The 19,176-nt window shown below is 44.5% G+C and overlaps 1 protein-coding gene across 3 annotated transcripts in view; it reads right to left on the bottom strand.

Annotated features, from left to right (window-relative positions):
- Nucleotides 1-389: 389 nt before the first annotated feature.
- Nucleotides 390-19,176, bottom strand: part of LOC137439771 (protein MFI) — a 151,224-nt gene continuing 132,437 nt past the window's right edge. Inside the window, exons 1-5 of one of the 3 annotated variants that reach the window (XM_078768262.1) lie at nucleotides 14,630-14,744; nucleotides 4,356-4,516; nucleotides 4,178-4,231; nucleotides 3,852-4,055; nucleotides 390-1,624 (exon numbers count right to left, since the gene is read on the bottom strand). In XM_078768262.1, coding sequence (XP_078624388.1) covers nucleotides 1,451-1,624; nucleotides 3,852-4,055; nucleotides 4,178-4,231; nucleotides 4,356-4,394 — 471 coding nt within the window. In that variant the 5' untranslated portion in view covers nucleotides 4,395-4,516; nucleotides 14,630-14,744 and the 3' untranslated portion in view covers nucleotides 390-1,450. Of the gene's footprint in view, nucleotides 1,625-3,851; nucleotides 4,056-4,177; nucleotides 4,232-4,355; nucleotides 4,517-14,629; nucleotides 14,745-19,176 lie in introns of those variants that run through there. The other 2 variants (XR_013621380.1, XM_078768261.1) reach the window with 2 other exon arrangements.

Genomic DNA, 19,176 nt, shown 5'->3' with positions numbered 1-19,176 from the left:
GTTCAGCCGTTTTTGCGGTACCTTCGAATGGACGGACGGACAGACATTTGGTGAATTATAGTAAGATTTGGAATATGCAACATTTTTAGTTTGGTCATGTGAGCATTTTTGGACATGGGAGTCAAAGTTCATGTAAGTTGAAATAAAACAAGAACACATTATGCAGAGCATGATACTTGCAAAATCCACCCCTCCCCCAAAAAAGGTTGCCATGGATCCAAATTGTCTATTTCATCAAGATTAAAATTGACGATCTTGATCAATCTTAGCTCTTTCACGAGCCTCGATTCAGTATACAAAAAAAAAAGAAAAAAAAGCTCGGGTCAATCAATTTGATTGATTAAAATTGATGATTTTTCAGATGAAAATTGATTTTAGAAGTTTGACCTGAGCTGACCTTTTGACCCCGAAAAGTAGTTGGTTTTCAAATTCCACGATGTACAATGAAATTGCTCTTTAATTTTCAGGTTAATCAGATGAAAATTTACGATTTTAGACATTTGACCTTTGACCTTAAAATACTTCGTTTCCCAATTCAATAAATGGAAGTTTGCTTTGCAAATGAATGTAGATTTAAACAGCCAAACAGCCAAGCCTTATTATATACACAGGCTGAATGGATGACTATTTAAATTTTCCTTCAACATCCTCTCGCATCGCTGGCTTTGTGTATGTCATGCCTTGTCCATGGTAGTACTTGGTCTTTGTTTGTCGGGCCTGGTTTAGTTTTCTTGCAGCGATGTTTGCTTGCCACCTTCTCTTGAATGAGAAATGTTGCCGCAATGCTCACGGTGATTTCCTTCAATCGGGCTGACCTTGGTATGAGTTTTCTGAATGCTTTGTTGGTTCTCCTTGCTAGTATTTTTGTCCTTTTGCTTTCTCTTCGATAGAGTTGTGGTCTCTGAGTGGTGTCTATCTCGTCTCCTATATTTTGTTGGCCCTCATCCTCCAAATCACACTGCTCTTCATCTTCCTTGGCTTCTTCCTTTCCCTCATTCTGGCCTTCTCCCTCCTCTTTTTGCCAATCATTATTTACCCCCTCCCTGTACTTCATCACTTCGTTGTGTGTGTGCATTCATTAATATTTCACTGGTAAAATTCATACATGGAAACAATCAAACTACACTAACATTGCAGTCTAATGCAGGGATGGACAGACAATGACCATTATTCAAAGAAAGTTGTCGGGATGGTTCCTTACCTTGTTTACCTACTTTTTGGCATACCGTCCCTACATCCTGTTGCATTAAAAAAAAAACGTTTTCCTTTTTATTTTTATTCTCTTGTTCAGAGTATATTTAATAGTGTGGTGAAAGCATAACAATGATGGGTCAAATGGCTCCCTCCTGTGTCTACCTTTCCTGATGTAATACAGTACTTGGATTCAACACATAGACACCAATGCACGATCAGGTAGATGCACTTATTTTCAACATGAATCATTGCTTAACTACTCCATCTCTCTTCTCAACCACACCCCTATCTCCACAAACCATGAATCTCTCATCTTCTGCATCCATGAAATCTTCTTCTTCTTCCTGCATCGGTCTCTGTCAAGATACCTTCTTAAACGGCAATGCGGGAAGATCCTGGTCCCATCGCAAGTTGGTGGACGCAGCATTACCTGTGGGGAAGACAGTCGTTGAATTGAACTGCATGTTCAGCACAACTGAAAACGATGCTTTGTAAAAATAAGCACAACCATTTCCATAGGGCAACCTTGCTTCCTCAGCCTCGAGCTCTTTCACGAGCTTCCACATCTCGCTGGAAAACCCTGTTTTACACAATTAAATATTCTGTTTAGGGAAAAGAACAGGCAATTTCTCCCTCCTTTTAAGGATTGTTTACATCAGGTTGTCCAGAATTCCCAATTCAATCGTCTCATGCTGCAACTACCAGGAAAAAGGAAATGGTCAGAGACAAATGACATGAAAGACATCAACCAAGACAGCATTGATATGGTGAATCAAGAGATTGAGATGGAACGCCAATGAGCAATCGGACGTTCCATCTCAACGGACGGCTCAAGCATTACAATGTGGAGCAATGCGGGGCGGCTCGTCGTGGTTTCACTTGCGGCGAAATATCGTGCCGGTCAGTGTGAAGCGGAGTGAGATGGATGTGTGCGGAGGCACTTTTCGTTGTGCACGTTGGCAGGTGAAAAACTAAGCATGCCTTGCTGTCCGGGTGTTGGGGGAAGGAGCCTCGGAGCGAGAACAAATGGCAATTTAATGGCGGCACCACTGTGGACAGACCAAAATGACTATCGGGAGGCTTTCAATTACACAGATTGATTCTGAGATGGAAGTAGCGACCAAATTGGGAAATATCACTCTTCGTGAGTGACTGCTTATGCTGAATGCTGAAAAAGAACATGGGACGTGGAATGAAAATTGAAAGTTTTCTACACAAAACAATTATCGCCATGGTAAACAAACTTTCCAATTAAGCAAGAAAATACTGAGAAGGTGCGTATGTGTAGTTGCTTCGGAGAGGTCAGGCCAAGGCCTTCAAAATCATTGGTATCTCGCACGATAAAGCTGAGTCTGGGCCTATTACTTTGACATCCCACACAGGTCGGTGGTCTCTGTCTTCTCCCACCTCCTTTCTGGGCTTGCACCTCCTGTCCTTTCCGTGCTTGGACAGGTTGGGTGCGTGACAAGGACGAAATGATTATACTTTGGTGAATATCCGGATCCGGATACAATATGTTTGAAGTGATTCTTCACCATTGAGAGACAGAGCCAAACCCTATTATAAAGCATGAAATTTCAAAACGTGGACAGATTATGACAAAACTTGGTGGATTAGTTGGTAGGTGGCAAGAATAAGCCGATTAGATGTTGGTTAATGTCCGGATGCAGATCTTTACTATCAATACACCTCAGGTAGATGGAGGTTATGTTTTCACTCATGTTTGTTTGTCTATTTGTCTCTCTGTGAGCAAATCTCAAAAAGTTATGGATTCATTCAGACAAAATTTGGTGGACAGGTTGGGTGTGTGACAAGGTCGAATTTATTCGATTTTGGTGAATATCTGAATCTGGATCCGAGCATTTCTTTTCACCGATTCTTCACTATTGAAAGATAGGGCAAGAAACTAAGAGTATATATAGCATGATGTTTCAAAAAGTTGTAGACAGATTATGACTAAACTTGGTGGACGAGATGGTTAGGTGACGAGAACAAGCTGATTAGATTTTGGTTCAGGTCCGAATCCAGATCCGGCCTATGGAATTGATGAGGTACCAAAAGGTGAAGTGTTCAGCCTGGCAGACGTATGTGCTGTACAGAGTGCCGTTCTCGGTTTATCCTGTGATGTCATGGTCCATCCTGTGTTCCAGCTCCTCCACGAGCCTCGACTCTTGCTTTAAAAAAAATGTAATAACCAGTAATAGGTATCCACCACCATCCTTGCTTGAGCATGTTGTGGAACGTCGGCCGAGGCCCTTTTCTTCTGCGCTCACTTTTTCACCTTTATCCGCTTTTAAATTGTGTTTTCTCCACAACTGTTTGAGCGATTGATGCAAAACTTTCAATATCGGAGCAACTACCCATGGAGAAGTTTTTTTTACAAAGTTCAATGATTGTTGGATGGAAAATGTGGCCTGCATTCCAAAAAGTCTGTTTTCTGTCGGCATGGGTTGCAGGATGTTTCACATATCAATAAATACAAAGTCTTTTTTAACGCCCATTAAGTAGGTGGTAGACCGTTGACAAAGACTCTTGTAACATTTCATAAAATTAAAGCTACTTGAGATAAAGTAGACATGAATGACGACCATGTTTTGAGTAGAGGTACACATGATCATGGTATATAGGCGTGATCTTGAGCCCGCTCAACAACCTACACTCTCAACGATTGGCCTCCATCCGTTGTTCTCTACCCTCTTGTACCAGCCAGAACCTGTCACAGTCAGTGGGATGGAATGCTCTGTGCAAGATTTTCGCATTCCAGGGCTGATCTGCCTGGAGACCCTCGGGCTGCTGGCACACAGGTCCATGATCGGCCGATGAGTGAACAGTTTGTAGAAAATGTTTGGTGGGAAACTATCCTGCAGTGTAGATGGAGACAGAAATGGTGTGGTTTATTTCACACATTTATCAAATGCAACCTCGATATTTGAAAGAAAAAAGAATGTAATCCTATTAGCACGAGGTCAGGAGGAGCTCTTACCCCTCCAAGACGAAATCGAATGTAGATACCAGCTGCAGCATCTAGCAGATTAGCCTGTGGTCAGGAGGTCAGTCACAGGATAGATCATTATAGCATCACCAATCACTTGAACAGAAATACTTAGAAAAAAGATTGGTATATAGTTCATTACCTTCCATTACTTCACTTCACTGCATACCTCATTACCTTCCATTAACTCAATGATGCAAACAAGCATTGCGGAGTGTCAATAGTACACATAGACACCTCCTTAGGATTGATGAAGCACAGTATGTATTTGGGGTCACTGTTTGCTTTGAATTCCATCAAGGCTTTAAGTTGAAGGAAGATTTTACGGTCCTGGTGGCAGAAAAGAAGGTACAGCCAAGAATCAGTCACAAGGAAGCTGAATATTGCTTATGCAAACTGACATACACATGTAAAAAAAAAAAATAAAAAAAAAAGTTGGGGAGAGGGTGATGCTACATCTAAATAAAAAAGTTTTGAGAGGAAAAAAAGAGGCATGCTGGGAAGAGAGAGAAAGATAGATAGAGGGATATCAAGAGATAATGAAGGGAAAGGGTTGGGAAGAGATGAAAGTAGAGAAAGGAAGGAACCTGATACAGACACAAGGGGAAATGAGATTTGCAAAATAAACGGTGGGACCTTTAACATCCACCAATGCCCTCAGTGCTGGCAGAGGGGGTCCGTAGGCTGAACTTCTGGACGTCCTACACGTTAATGCATCACCTTACAGGTGAAACCTCAGATTGGCAGTTTATACCTGGCTCGAGATTCGAACCCAGATGAGACGGCTCAAAATCGAGTAATGTATACCTCCACGCGATCTTGTGGCAATTTTCTGTCAATTCTGGTCATTCTCTCATATATTGTTTGGATGAAAAAAAAAACTCCTCAAATCTATTGACTTTCCAATGGTGAAGTTGACTAATGGTGCGGAAGGACCACGGTGCTCAAGGAAGACTTTTTTTAGCCGCGTCGCAGACGCTGCTCATAGAGTGCCCTCTGCTGTTGTTGTTGTTGTTCTTCTTGTTCTTGTTCTTGCAGAGAAGACAAAACCTCAAAGCTCCACCCATTCTGGGAACTATAGCTCCACCCATTCTGGGAGAGCCTTCATATAAACAAATATCCACCATTTTATTAACTCGCATAGCTTTGAAGCCTGTTTTGTAGGCCCGTGGTGTCTTCCTCTCTCACACAGTTTTATTTCAAATCAAATTCGATATATCATTTCATTTTTCACAGTCGCTAACATAGTTTTAGACTCGGTTGAAAAAAAACGGGAAGAAAATCCGATGAAAGTTGCCCTTTATAGAACGAAATGAATTCTCAAAGGCCTGTAACTTCAAGTCCATTGAGATTTTTTTTTTTTAAATCGCGGCATGGTCAGTCATACACCGCCCGAAATAAGAGACGGGAAAATGCCGAGATATATATATTTTGTTTAAATCGCGGCATGGTCAGTCATACACCGCCCGAAATAACAGACGGGAAAATGCCGAGATATATTAAAAATTCGTCCATTTGATGACAATCGTCACGATGAAATATTTAATTTATACGTCGTCACAATAATGTGGAGAGAGGAGCATAGCTTCGTTCACGTGTCGCCACACACGGGAAATTGCCGAGATATATTTTTTTTAAATCGCGGCATGGTCAGTCATACACCGCCTGAAATAACAGACGGGAAAATGCCGAGATATATTAAAAATTCGTCGCCACACACGGGAAATTGCCGAGATATATTTTCACTTTGCACAAAAATAACATTAAGTAATCGAATCAATAGGAATGTCCTGTGCCTATAACATCGACGTTATAGGCACAGCTGAATCTAGGCATTGTGTAACATCGACGCGGCTTTTGTTTTAATTAAAACTTTTTGTACTTGTTTTCTCTTCATGCTGTTCTAATGGCTGTGCAACTTCGCCGCTTATTCAATATCACATTAGAAAACGTTATCCTAGGTAAAGTAAAGCCCCAGTCATACCGGATTTGAGTGGCCACGAATCGCCCCGATCACCCCCGATCTGGCGATTCCCCGCACCAACATGACTTTTCGGCAAGATCGGCTGTAAATTTTCCCACAGTCATACCAAAACACCCCTGCCACGACTCCCGTACGATCGCGCCGTGACCGCCGCGCCGACAAAGCCCGATCCGCCAAGTGCGCGGCAAGATCGCCACAAGTCCTAGCCCGTGCCCACACGTCTTCGCACCGATCCACCCCGATCCCACTACGACCGCACTACGATGGCACTACGACCTCACTACGACCGCAGTACGCACGCGTACGTGCCCACCCGTCCGAGCCCGACTGCGCGGCGGCCGTCCTTGCCTTATATAAGAACGGCCAAGAATCACGCCGACCTAACTACGATCTTAAAATTCAGACGACGCTAATTCACGTTATTTTTGTATGTCGTTTATATAAATCATCAACTCCAAGCCTTCCAATGATGCCGCCAGCCAGGAAGAGGGGGAGGGGATCCAGGAAGACGTGCACAATCACGCGGCCACCGTGACCAGCTTGGATGTGATCGATGTGACCAGCTTGGAATCAGGAGATGAAATGATTTTGCCGCCGGGGATCACCTATATATACCCGGTCTTGTGACAGGTCGTGCTGGCGCCTACTGGTGCTTACTGCATGCTTACGGCAGTCTTGGCGGAGCCTTGTTGATTCGTGAGAGATCGGCAATGATCGTGAGTCGTCGTACTGCTGCGCGAACGTGGTCGGGACGGCTCGGGGCAATTCTTGGAAGATCGTGATGGCAGTCGTACGGCGTCCATGTGAGGACGTACGGCGGTCGTATCAGTGCTTGCTGGATGCGGAGCGAATCGTGGCAGCCAAGTTTCCCGACCGCCGCAAGACACTCCACGACCATTTTCCCGATGCCCACACGCGCCCGTACGACACCCTCCAGACAGCAGCAAGAGTTTGAAAAACGCCACGAATCGCCACGATAATTTTGAACAGTTCAAAATTGTCGGGGCGGCTTCCCGTCTCGACCAGAACTGCCAAGTACACCCCCGATCATCCAGGAATCGCTAGGACCCCAATACGATCTGGCCAAGAATGTCGCCCCGATCTTAGGTCGTGGCGATTCGTGGCCTGAAAATGGCCGGTATGACTGGGGCTTAAGCAGACGATGTCTAAATCACACATCATACGCACCATGTACAGGGTTCCAGAATCTTTAAATGGAATTAGCATGCAAGAGGAAGCAAATTCTGGGTGTTCATCTTATTGTTGGAAACAATGTATATCAAAGTGAGATACTATTTCCCCACCCAATCTTTCAGGCAATATCGTGTTATCCTGGAAACCAAAAACGAAAAATAAATCTATTTTGAATACAGTGCATCATTCGACATGCACCGCACGCTGTCGCCACAATGGCTGACTTTTTGGAAATGGCTTAACAGATCCCTTGACAATCGCCACACACAATCCACAAGTACCCCACACGTATGCCACACACACTCCTCAAGTACGCCACAAGTAAGCCACACACACTCCACCAGTACGCCACACGTATGCCACACACACTCCACACGTATGCCACACACACACTCCACACGTATGCCACACACACTCCACATGTATGCCACACACACTCCACATGTATGTAACCAAATGCCTAATCCTGCTTTTCGCTTCGCGAGTGAAGGTAATGTGGAAGTGTAAATTTATGAAGCAAGAAATTTCTATGAGCCTCAACCCTCCATTCCTAGTCTGCAGGTGTCTTTTTTTGTGGTTTCATGCAAATTTGCGATCCCCCTGCAGTTGGCAAGTTATCTCCGGCACTGCCCAGAATCGTGGCTCGAGAAGAGTAAATTGTCACCAATGACTGATGGAACATTATTACAAATAGGGGAATATGTAATACAGATGGGATGTGTTTTTGGGAAATAATGTGATGTTGGATCGAGTGTCTTATTGAATTATAGAAGCAAGTTGGAGAAAAGATATTGTTTTCTTGGGAAATAATTCAATAATACAACTGGTGCCACAATGTCTAACTAGATCATCAAGGTTTGCTTACCAATGTCCTCGGTAAGCAAGATTCCATTGTGACTGTGAGTAATCGACTCAGCATGAAGTCTGAACTAGGTAAGTAAAGTACTTGGTAATTATTACAAAGTCGAACAATGAAAGCGGATAAATCGCTCTGCGCTGAACGTTGTAACGACAGTCAGCGGACGCTTTTTTCTTTCTTACTTGGAGTTATTTAATAAAAGTTTTATGAAATTGCCAGCGTTCTCAGGAAAATCTCTCAACAAGAACGATAATTAAACACTGAATCAAAATAGCTTATTAGTATTTGATAAGAGTTATGAGGGAAAAGATGAGTTTGCAGATTGAAAAAGGATGGGGATTGCCATAGCTATTGAAGTGACTGTTTTATTTTGAAGCTTTAACATGACATCAAAAAACCCATGTTACTCGTGTGTTAATTCGTAATATGGTATAATAATGGAGGCGCTGTAATTATTTGGTTGTGACTAAGGCTAATATTGTTTTAAAATGTGCTTTGAAATAAAGTAAGTGGTCTTTGTTCTTGTCGTGTCAAAAATGAGTAAAATATATATCCACTTCACTGAGAATGACCTTCAGATGTTCTTGAAGGGATTAGAGGGACAGGGCTCCAGGTGTTTTGCAGGAGACAATGGAAAAGCAGAAAGAATTTGGGATGGCAAACCTGCTCTCAGCGGGAGGCAACCTCATCCTCGACACCTACTCCCTCCCACCCAAACTTTGCCCAACCAATCCTATTGCTCTCCTCCCCTCTCTTCGCTCCTCCCCCCTCCACTTGTCCCCTCCAACCCAAAACTTTGCCCAACCAATCCTACTGCTCTCCTCCCCTCTCTTCGCTCCTCCCCCCTCCACTTGCTCCTCCCACTTGAAACTGTATAAAAAATCAGAACGAATGACCAAATAGCCAGGATACTTCACTTGGCTGGTTGATTCTGTATGTTAACTGTATACTGTGCATGCTGGTGTTTAGTATGATATTTCTTTGTACATCCCTACTGTACCAGGATTTTCACTCTGGACTTTGATCTAGGATTTGTTGTAAATCTTCCTTGTGTGTTTTTGTGAATTGTACCATGCTCTCCTTGGTTTGATGAGGGTCATTGTTTTCTTGCTGTGTATTTCCTGAAGACAGAAAGTGTTGTCCTCCTCGGGAATTAAAATTTGTGACTCTCTTCTGACATTGAATTTTTTGGTTCATCTATTATATACTACTGTTGGAAAATATCCCGAACAGTAACAACCTCATGAGCCATATTCTCACTTGAGAGCTGCAGTCAAGGCAGCTATGAATCCGTTTTTGCATTGTGTCGTCCGGAAAACGGTAGAATGACAAGCCCGATCCCTTATGAAATCGGGCTGTACATCCGACAGCACAACAACTCTTTACCATCGTGTAGGGGGAAATTTATATGTGAGACGAGTTTCAAATTGCCGCCATTACGTATGGTGGCAGAGGCAATGTTTTGCCACCCAAGCGGTCACGTGACTAAGACTATGACGTCACATGCAACTTCCCTATTGGATTCATGACGTCACGACACTCATATCTTTGGAACGGCTGGATGGATTTGGACAAACTAAACGCAGTTTTGTAGGGGAGAACCGTGCGCGAACGTCGATACCAAATTTGAAAAAAAAAATGTTAATGCGCAGGGTCAAAATCGATGCGCGCGCTGACCAGAACCCGGAAATATATTTTTCTCAGCCTTATGGGTAATTTATCCTCTGTATGCCATTACCTCCGTAATTTTTTCCTATGTCCCTGTTGGCACCACACCATAGACACATAGCAAAGCCACACAATCAACACCCTAATTGAGCTGACTAATTAAAAAGCCACGGCAAATCATGCAGGAAGCACTAGTGCTGAATTCCGAGGAGGGAACCCAACCGTAACACCTTCTCAATACCTCCTCCCCCCTCTCCTTTCCCCGTCCCCACATCACGTCCGACCGGACATTCAAAACGATGAGAATACATTTTGCAGATTTTCCAAACTTTTGTTGGATCCAATTCAAAAACCATCCTGACGACTTTAAAATGAAAGCAGATGGTGAATTAGAGTCTAAAGCCATTAGGGAGTCAGAAAGCACGACCCTAACAAGAGGCCTCAGAGCTATGCAGAGCAAACAAAATGGTGGAGATTTGTATATGTATGTATGTACATGTATGTATGATATATGTATATACTAGAAAAAGTACCCGGCATTGCCGGGTAACAATGAGTCGATTCCTGGTGGGAATATGATATACGCAATCTGGGTCCATCACCTAGAGGGAATTTTAAAAACAGATCGCAGATACACTGGAGCAGTGGCGGAGCGAGGAAAAATGACGCTCGGGGCGAGATGTCAAATTGCTGCCCCTCGTAACTTCCCATAAGTCTGAATGGTGTGTGTGCGCGATTCTCATATATATATATATATATATATATATATATACATACATACATATATATACACACACACACACACACACACACACACACACACACACACAATTCATTGCAGCTGCTCTTGTTTACGTTTGCTGAGCACACATTACCTTCCAATGTCTTTGTTGCTCAGCATCCCGTGCAAGTCTGTGTTAACGTTCATTGGCGGTCTCATTCTGTTCCCTCATTATTCAATTCATTTTGGAGAGAGGATTAACAAACGTGAGTGTCGTCTTTGGGCGGTGTATAATCGCTCTGAACGAAACAGGCAGTTTCCTTTGCTCGAGTTGTAATAAAAATGTACCTTTGTTTCTTCAAAAAGTAATTTATGATTGAAGACGTGTTGATTGAGTCTTAAAATGCACATCAGTCATGGGTGACTTCATTTTTAAACTTGAATATAATCGGAAACCTTTCACTTTACAAAGTAAATATTTAATATATCTCACCATTTTTCCGTCTGTTATTTTAGGCGGTGTATGACAGACCATGCCGCGATATTTTTTTAATATATCTCGGCAATTTCCCGTGTGTGTGTGAATGTTCTCAATTATTGTTGACACCGAGTCTAAAACCATCGATACAAATTAAATCAGATGGTGAGTTATAGTGGAGATAAAGGCGTGAGAGTGCCAAAGGCCTTTATGTTATAGGCCTTTGAAAATGCATTTCATTCTATAAATGGAAACTTTCATTGGATTTTATTCCCGTTTTTTTTTTCAACCGAGTCTAAAACCATGTTAGTGACTGAAAAATGAAATGAGATATCGAATTAGAGTTTAAATAAAACTGAGAGAGAGAGCAAGACACCACGGGCATAACAAAACAGGCCTCAAAGCTATGCGAGTAAATAAAATGGTGGATATTTGTTTTTGAAGAATGACGAGAAGAGGAAGAAGTTCAAGGAGTGGCAGAAGGCGGAGGGTATGTGGGCAGAAAAGGCAGAGCTTGAAAGGTATAAGGCAGCCAAGAAGGCTGCAAAGAAAGAGGTAGCAAAGGCACAGGAGGCATGGAGGAAAATGTTCGGAGAGCGCTTGGATTCGAAAGAGGGTCAGAGAGCGGTATTCAGGATTGTAAAGCAGATAGCGAAAGAGAGGGGTGATGTGATGGGGGTGAGTTGCTTGAAGGATGAAGTGGGACAAATCGTTGTGGACCCAGATGGAATTAAAGGAAGATGGAAAAGATATATGGAAATACTGTTGAATGCAGAGAATGAATGGGATGGCAACATAGAGAGTAACCAAGTTTTAGGACCGGCAGAGAAGATAACCGAGGAGGAAGTTGAGGAAGCGATAAAAGCAATGAAGAGTAGAAAAGCGGGAGGGCCGACGGGAGTTGTGGGAGATATGTTGAAGGCAGCGGGAAATTGGGGTGTGAAGAGAATGACAGAGATCTGCAATCTGTTGGTGAAAGAAGGCCGCATTCCAGTGGTTTGGGAACTGAGTACCCTCGTCCCTCTATACAAGGGGAAAGGTGACCCTCTGGACTGTGGCTCGTATCGAGCGATAAAGTTATTGGAGCATGGAATGAAGGTATTGGAAAGGGTGTTGGAGAGGAGGATAAGGAAGAAAGTGAAGATTGACGAAATGCAGTTTGGATTTATGCCAGGAAGAGGAACAACAGACATGCTTTTTATTGTGAGGCAGTTGCAGGAGAAGTATATGGAGAAGAGGAAGAAGTTGTTTCTTGGGTTTGTTGATCTGGAGAAAGCATTCGATAGGGCTTTTATTTTTTTTTTTGTATACAAGATCGAGGCTCGTGAAAGAGCGAACATTAATCACACAGAAAGACAAACAGACACACAAAACAAATAACATCGGGAGCGGTAGACAAGATGGGGAGAGAGGGGGAAGGACACAAACACAACATTTGAGAGCAGGGACCGAGAGACATGGAGACATCGAGAGAACTGTGGGAGGGAGAGGGCTTTGGGGGGGAGGCATGGGAAGGGGGGGGGGGTGGGAGAGGTATAAAACATATGGACACTGCCAAGACTTCCAGGAAAGAAGTTGGAATTTCAAACAAGGTGGATCTGGGGTGAATTAGTGGGGGTAGAAAAGATCAAGGTTTTGGATGGGGGAAGATAAGAGATGGTGGTGAACAGCTGTTTTGAAGACCTGGAGGGAGGAGTGTGATTGAAGTGAGTGTGGGAGTTTGTTCCAGAGGCGGGAGAAAAGAGGAATGAAAGAGTGAAGGTGAGCAGAGAGCCGAGATTTCGGCAGTTTAACCATCAGAGGGTGGCTGGCAGATCTTGTGCGACCTGTGGGAATATTTGGGGGACAGAGCCCAGAGAGAGCTGGGGGAGCAAGGCCAGAGAGGAGTCGGTAGAAGACGGAAAGACCACCATCCTGCCTGCGGTGAGTAAGTGAAAGGCCCTCGGAGATAGCGTCATCGCGGGAGATTCCAATGATTCTGAATGCTTTGGTTTCAACAGCGTGAAGACGAGCTAGGTGTGAGGCAGGAGCACCAGCCACCAGCCCAGAGGGGAGAGCAGTACTCCATTGAGCTGCGGATGAAAGCCTTGTATGTGGTGAGGAGCTCAGGTGTGCCAAGGAAGGACTTCGCACGACGGAGGATGCCCAGTCGGCGACTGGCTTTGGAGGCCAGCTTGGAAATGTGGTTTTCCCAGGAAAGATCATGGCAGATAGTGAGACCCAAAAGCTTGAGAGACAGAACTTATTGGAGAGGATTATTCAGAAAGTAGATGGGAGGGTTGTCCAGTCAGTCTTTTTGGAGAGACATCGTAAGAGTGTGAGATTTGTCAGGATTGAAAGACATGTTCCACTTGTTTGCCCAGTCTGTGATTTTGTCCAGGTCTGCAGAGAGTGAGGAGGCTGCAGACTGCCGATCTGAGGGATGAGGAATGGAGCGGCAGAGAGTGGAGTCATCAGCAAAGAGATAGAGAGGATTTTTAAGAGAGTCAGAGAGATCATTGATGAAGACCAGAAAAAGCACAGGGCCCAGAACACTGCCTTGGGGAACTCCAGCCTGAACAGGAAGAGGAGATGAGAGAAACCCATGCAGGGCCACACGTTGACTACGACTAGAGAGGAAGTCCGCCAGCCATGCATGGAGATTTCCATGGATACCAAAGGAGGAGAGTTTGGTGAGCAGAGCGGGGTGCCAGACCGTATCGAAGGCACGTGATATGTCGAGGGAGACAGCTCTAATTTCCTGTTTGGCATTGAGGACCTCCATCCATTGTTGAGACAGCAGAAGCAGCATGTCCAGAGTAGAGTGACCTGGTCTGAAACCAAATTGATGATCAGAGATCAAGCCATTGGAGAAGAGGAAAGATTTCATATCCGAAGCAATGATGGATTCCATGACTTTGCTGATAATTGGGAGAAGGCTGATTGGTCTGTAGTTGCTCGGATCTGTTTTTGCACCTTTTTTGTGCAAAGCGGTGATGTTGGCTGATTTCCAAGCAGATGGCAGTTGACCTTGAGCAAAAGAGAGGGTGAAGAGAACAGAGAGAGGGAGTGAAAGAGCAGAAGAACAGGATTTTAGGACCCGTGGGCTGATGCCGTCATCATGTTGACGTCATCATGTTGGTGATGCTGTTGTGTTGTTGTTGTATGTTTGTTTTTGAAGCCTCTTCCAGAAGGGGTGGAGCTACTCTCTAAATGGAGTAAGCCACACCCCTGGACAATCATTCGACAGACAGACAGAATCACCTTTGGAGAATATATATATTGGTTCAAATGGCCTATTTCTGCATACGAGCAAAGGAAAATAATAAGGCCATATGGATCACCACCTGTCAAACATTTTCAAATCCTTTGGGAAATTATAAATAATGATCAAGGGAAGAAAATTCAAATCTTCCATAAGACCACTAAAAGGATGTTATAACTAAAGAGTCTCACAGCTTGGAATTAGAAAAGCAATTTGCTTTTGTTGTTACTGTCGGTTGTTGGTTGTTGGTTGGTTGTTGGTTGTCGGTTGTCGGTTGTTACTTCGCAAGACTGACTGGAAGGGATAGCAGCGCCAACTTGTGGAGGGCTCTCAGGTGCAGCAGCTTCATCACCAGGTATGGTTGCACATGGCTCATTCTTATCACACGTCTCATTTAGAAGTACATGCTGCTCCTGCCAGACATAAGAACCAGTATCCAAAACAATATTAATTTGGCTAAAAACCAGCTTTATTGAAGTAAATGGCTGCAAGATAAATATCTGACACTCATAATCATCATCAAACAAGACATGGCCATCAGCAACAGCCATGCTGCATTTGGCAATCTTGTGGATGAGCCACTGTCAAATCAACAATATTTGATGCAAAGCTTGGGTTCAAAACATGAAGGAACTATGTGCGGACAAGTGTCCACGTAAACCTTTTGAGAGACGACAATATGTTCAACATCACAAACGAACTAATAGGGGTGGAGAGCGCATTTGATGGAAAACGTCAAAACAGAACCTGCACGAATAAACAAGACAATGATAGAACAAGTAAAGACAGGGGCAATATCCCTGGCGCTCACCTGGTAGAAAAAAACAAAACAGTATACTGCACTGACTAAAGGTATTTTATGCCAATTTGATGGTTGCTCGAAGACAGAGCAGCTTGTACTAACATAATCATGCCAACAAAACCACAAGACTTTATATTGAAAAAAAAAAGAAACCCCCCCCCCCCCCCCCCCCCACCCCGTGTACCTCCTCATAGGCCAAATTTTTCCAATGCCATGAACAAACATTGGTACAGCAGCACGGATGATGAAGGTTGTGGTGAAATTTCATGGAAATTGTGTGTAGATTCTGAGATATATCTATTTGGGGTTTATTAAAATACCTATATTCACGGGAAATCCCCCCCCCCCCCCCCTTCCTCCCCATAGACCACCTTGAACCTTCTCCGAAACCGCTGACGGGATTGCGACCAAATTTGACACAAATGATATTCGTTATGTTGTGATTAAAGTTTGTTCGCAGTATTAAAATAATCGAGATCCAAGGGGCTTTACCGAGAGCCAAAGTGGATCCAGTCAAAGAAACAGTTCAGTTTGCGATTTCACTATTCACAGATGTTTACACAAACATAACCCCACAGACGGCGAGGTTTTACTGTGTGCCTGTGTATATGTATGTGTATACATTGTTACGTGCTCCTCCCCGACCCCCTGGTCACAGTGCACCTCCGAACCCCGAGAGGAGCCACGGCAGAAAAATGTGTTATTCCGTGTCAAAATCAATATTGAAACCACACCAATGGTTATCAACAAACAAATAATGTATTAAAAATCACACAGGAATAACGATACAACAATGATAGCAATCAACAATACAATCAACACATCTTATGGTGGTCCCATCAGCTAGGGTAAGATAACTCACTGTGCTCCAAGTGAGTGAAAATGAACACTCCCCAATGTCTCTATAACTCAAAGGTGATCCCCTCCCACGAGTGTCAGAGTGAGATCAAATCGAAACCCGAACCCCGTTCAGATGACGGGCCCGGTCACACTGCCAAAACAGCTCACAGGTGTAGGCGGCCGAAGCGGCATAAAGAGTCACGTGGTCCGAAACCGTGTCAGGCAAACTCACGGAGGAATGGGAAATCCAAAGGTGCCCTCCAGATATGAACGTTCACTGTTCAGTCGGCGAACCGCAAATTAATCTCAAACTCCGCGTTGCACACACACATCCCCGACAGATGACAGGATGGTGACAGAACTGACGCGTAGCAAAGACCTTTTGCGATGAACAAAGCGCGAGGGTCAAAATGGCCGACGGCTCATACTTGAGTCGAAACGACCCAGCGATGATTCGTCAGAATCCCAACGCCAAACCTGACCACGCAGGTTTCGTAATCCCAGCGATAACCCCTATCGCAGGAATTCCTTTCAAGGAACTCAAAGTTCACTCGCGACTTTCATTCGACAATGCTCGCTACGGAGCAGGAGGCGACTCGCTTCTTGTCCGACTTCTGCCCCGCCTCCTTTCTTCCGTCTACTCTTCTTCCTCGTCTTCCGGTTCCCGATCGTGTTTCCTGTTTCATTTAACATTAACATTTTTACCTTGTGACACTAATAATGGCTATCTCCCTCAAACAATAATAATAATACTACATAGAACCAGAAATGTTTCAAGGGGATGAAAACCACAACAACGGAAGTGACGAATCCGTAACAACATATGCATATACATATATGTCGGATTGAGACTTAGAACTTGGGACTCAGAAGACTCAGAGAAAAGGAGCAACGGATATATTTATTAGAACTCGATTACACAAGCTTGCGGACAGCAAGATGTCGCAGAAGGTTCACATGAAATGACCAACACTACAACAAGATGCTCTGAAATAATTCGATTTAAACTTGCTTTATATAAGGAATATCGGGTGTGGTTTTAGCTCACAAGATACAGAGACAGAATGGGCTCATTGGCCCTCCCACCATAGTCCCATCCTGTTGTTCAGTTAGTTAGAGGAAGCTCATCAAGGCCACTCATAGGTTAACTCAGATAAGGAGATGGTCAGCCATATGTGGCAACATGTTTACAACTTTCTGTATAGAAACCTTGGTTGGGAAAGTACAAAGGGAGGGGACACTCGTAAATGTGTCAGCCCACAGGATATTGGCAAAGTCTAGAGGGAGGCTGAGAGATAACAGCTGCACCCAAGGCCAGGGAAGGGGAACAAGAGATTGTGTGTGCCCACACAGGCCAAGAGCTCACAAGCACAGAACTCCTTATTAGGATATTACACATCCTCAAAGCATAAGAAAGGACTAAGTATTATAAAAGAGTACAGCAATCAGTCAAAACAAAACATATAATTGGTTATACTTGGTAATTGGTAAAGCAGCAAGGATATACAAAGGGGGAGGGGCATTACAGCTCCCTACATACCGCCCTTTTGGATCTAAGATACAAAGTTATCTACGAGCCAATCAAAGGCCTTTATTTCAAACAAAGCAGAAACAAAACCAATCAGGAAAGTCATTCAACATATCACGCGAAGGCAGCCCAGTAAGCATGTCCCGTACCCAAAGCACCACACATACTCAGTAGGATGATTCGCGTCTGTATGTGAGTATGCAATGTATGTTCGTAAAACGGGGTGATCAAATGGCATGAAAAATCCTCCAAGAGAGGTGAGATAGACAGTGTAAAGGGTTCACTAAACGTACCACGCGAATGCAGCCCAGTGAGCATGTCCCGTACCCAGTACCACACATCGCACTCAGCAGGATGATCCGCGGGTGTGTGGGTGTAAGTGGGTGTAAGTGGGTGTATGATGTAAGTCAGGTGTAGATGGGTGTATGAGGTGAGACCGTAGAGGCATGAAGATCGAATAGCGCGTCAAAACCACAACGAAGACCTCTGGTTCCACCGGGGTCCACACCCAGGAAGATCTCCCGACCCACCCTTGGAGCACAGAGGTGCGGCCAGGACTCCTCCCCAACTGGAGCTCGCCCAGGCTTCCCCAGGTGAAATCCTTGTAGATCTTCAGCGCTCAATCGATATTCATGTTCATGAGGTCTCTTACATGCTGGTGATCTGGGGAAGACACAACATCGTCAGTATCAGGTGGCTCAAACCTATGGCCATAAAATAAAGCATAACGGTCCAAAGGAGGGAGAGCGACTTCCTTTGGGTCAAAGTCGAGATCGTCCGAGGCGATGCTGCTTGCATCGCTGCTATTCCTGGACGAATTCGTAAAACAATCAGACTCGGAACTCAAAGTATCTCCACGATCGAGTTCCTCTCCATCCGGGCTTGGGTTTGCAGCTGGGTCCAAATCCCGGACTGGGTCAGTGGCGTTTGACTCACTGTGAGCTTGTGAGACATAAAGGTGAGCTCGTGAAACATAAAGAGGCAAGGCCTGCATTGAGACATAAACATCAGTCGGGGACCCTTGCAAGTGGCCCACATCATCATTGGTAACATCATCAGTAACATTATTCTCAGGTGGCGTAGGCCTGCGGCGTCGACGGCCAGCAACAGTCATAGCCTTACACATCGAGAAAAAACGAGAGGAGTCCCTTAGGAACTCGTTGACGTCTGCATGCGACGTGTTGGGGCCCAGAGTAATCGGCCTCCTGGCAGCCTGAAATGCTTCGAGGTCCGCAAAAGTGTAATCAACATCATTATCGGTAATATCAACAATGGAAGAACAATCTTCGGAAGCGGAGATCTCATTGTCGCGGCCCAGTGGCTCGTTCGGGTCGTCGTTCCAGGATCCGCGGTCTGCAGTCACGTCGACGGCCGGTGTGTCATCTGGACCTGCGATCAGCTTATCGATCACCACCATGGCCTTTTCTGTTGTCGTCTTCAGTGTCCATCCTGTGGAAAACTTTCTCACACACGCAAGGACTAAAGCCTTGATTATCACACAACTGACCACGATTCCAAGGACTATTGCCAAGGCGGTCAGTACCCATTTTACTATCGTACCTGTCCACCCTTTGAACCAGTCGGTAAGCCACTGGTGGGAGGCTTCCCGATCCATTCCATCCCTTGTCAATATATGAGCACTGTCCCTTAACCTTATAATAGCAGCACTGAC

This window comes from Myxine glutinosa, chromosome 14 (assembly GCF_964187855.1).
Source record: "Myxine glutinosa chromosome 14, kmMyxGlut1.1, whole genome shotgun sequence".
NCBI lineage: Eukaryota > Metazoa > Chordata > Myxini > Myxiniformes > Myxinidae > Myxine > Myxine glutinosa.
Note: the sequence above shows the minus strand (reverse complement) of the source record. Positions and strands in the feature narration are given on the sequence as shown.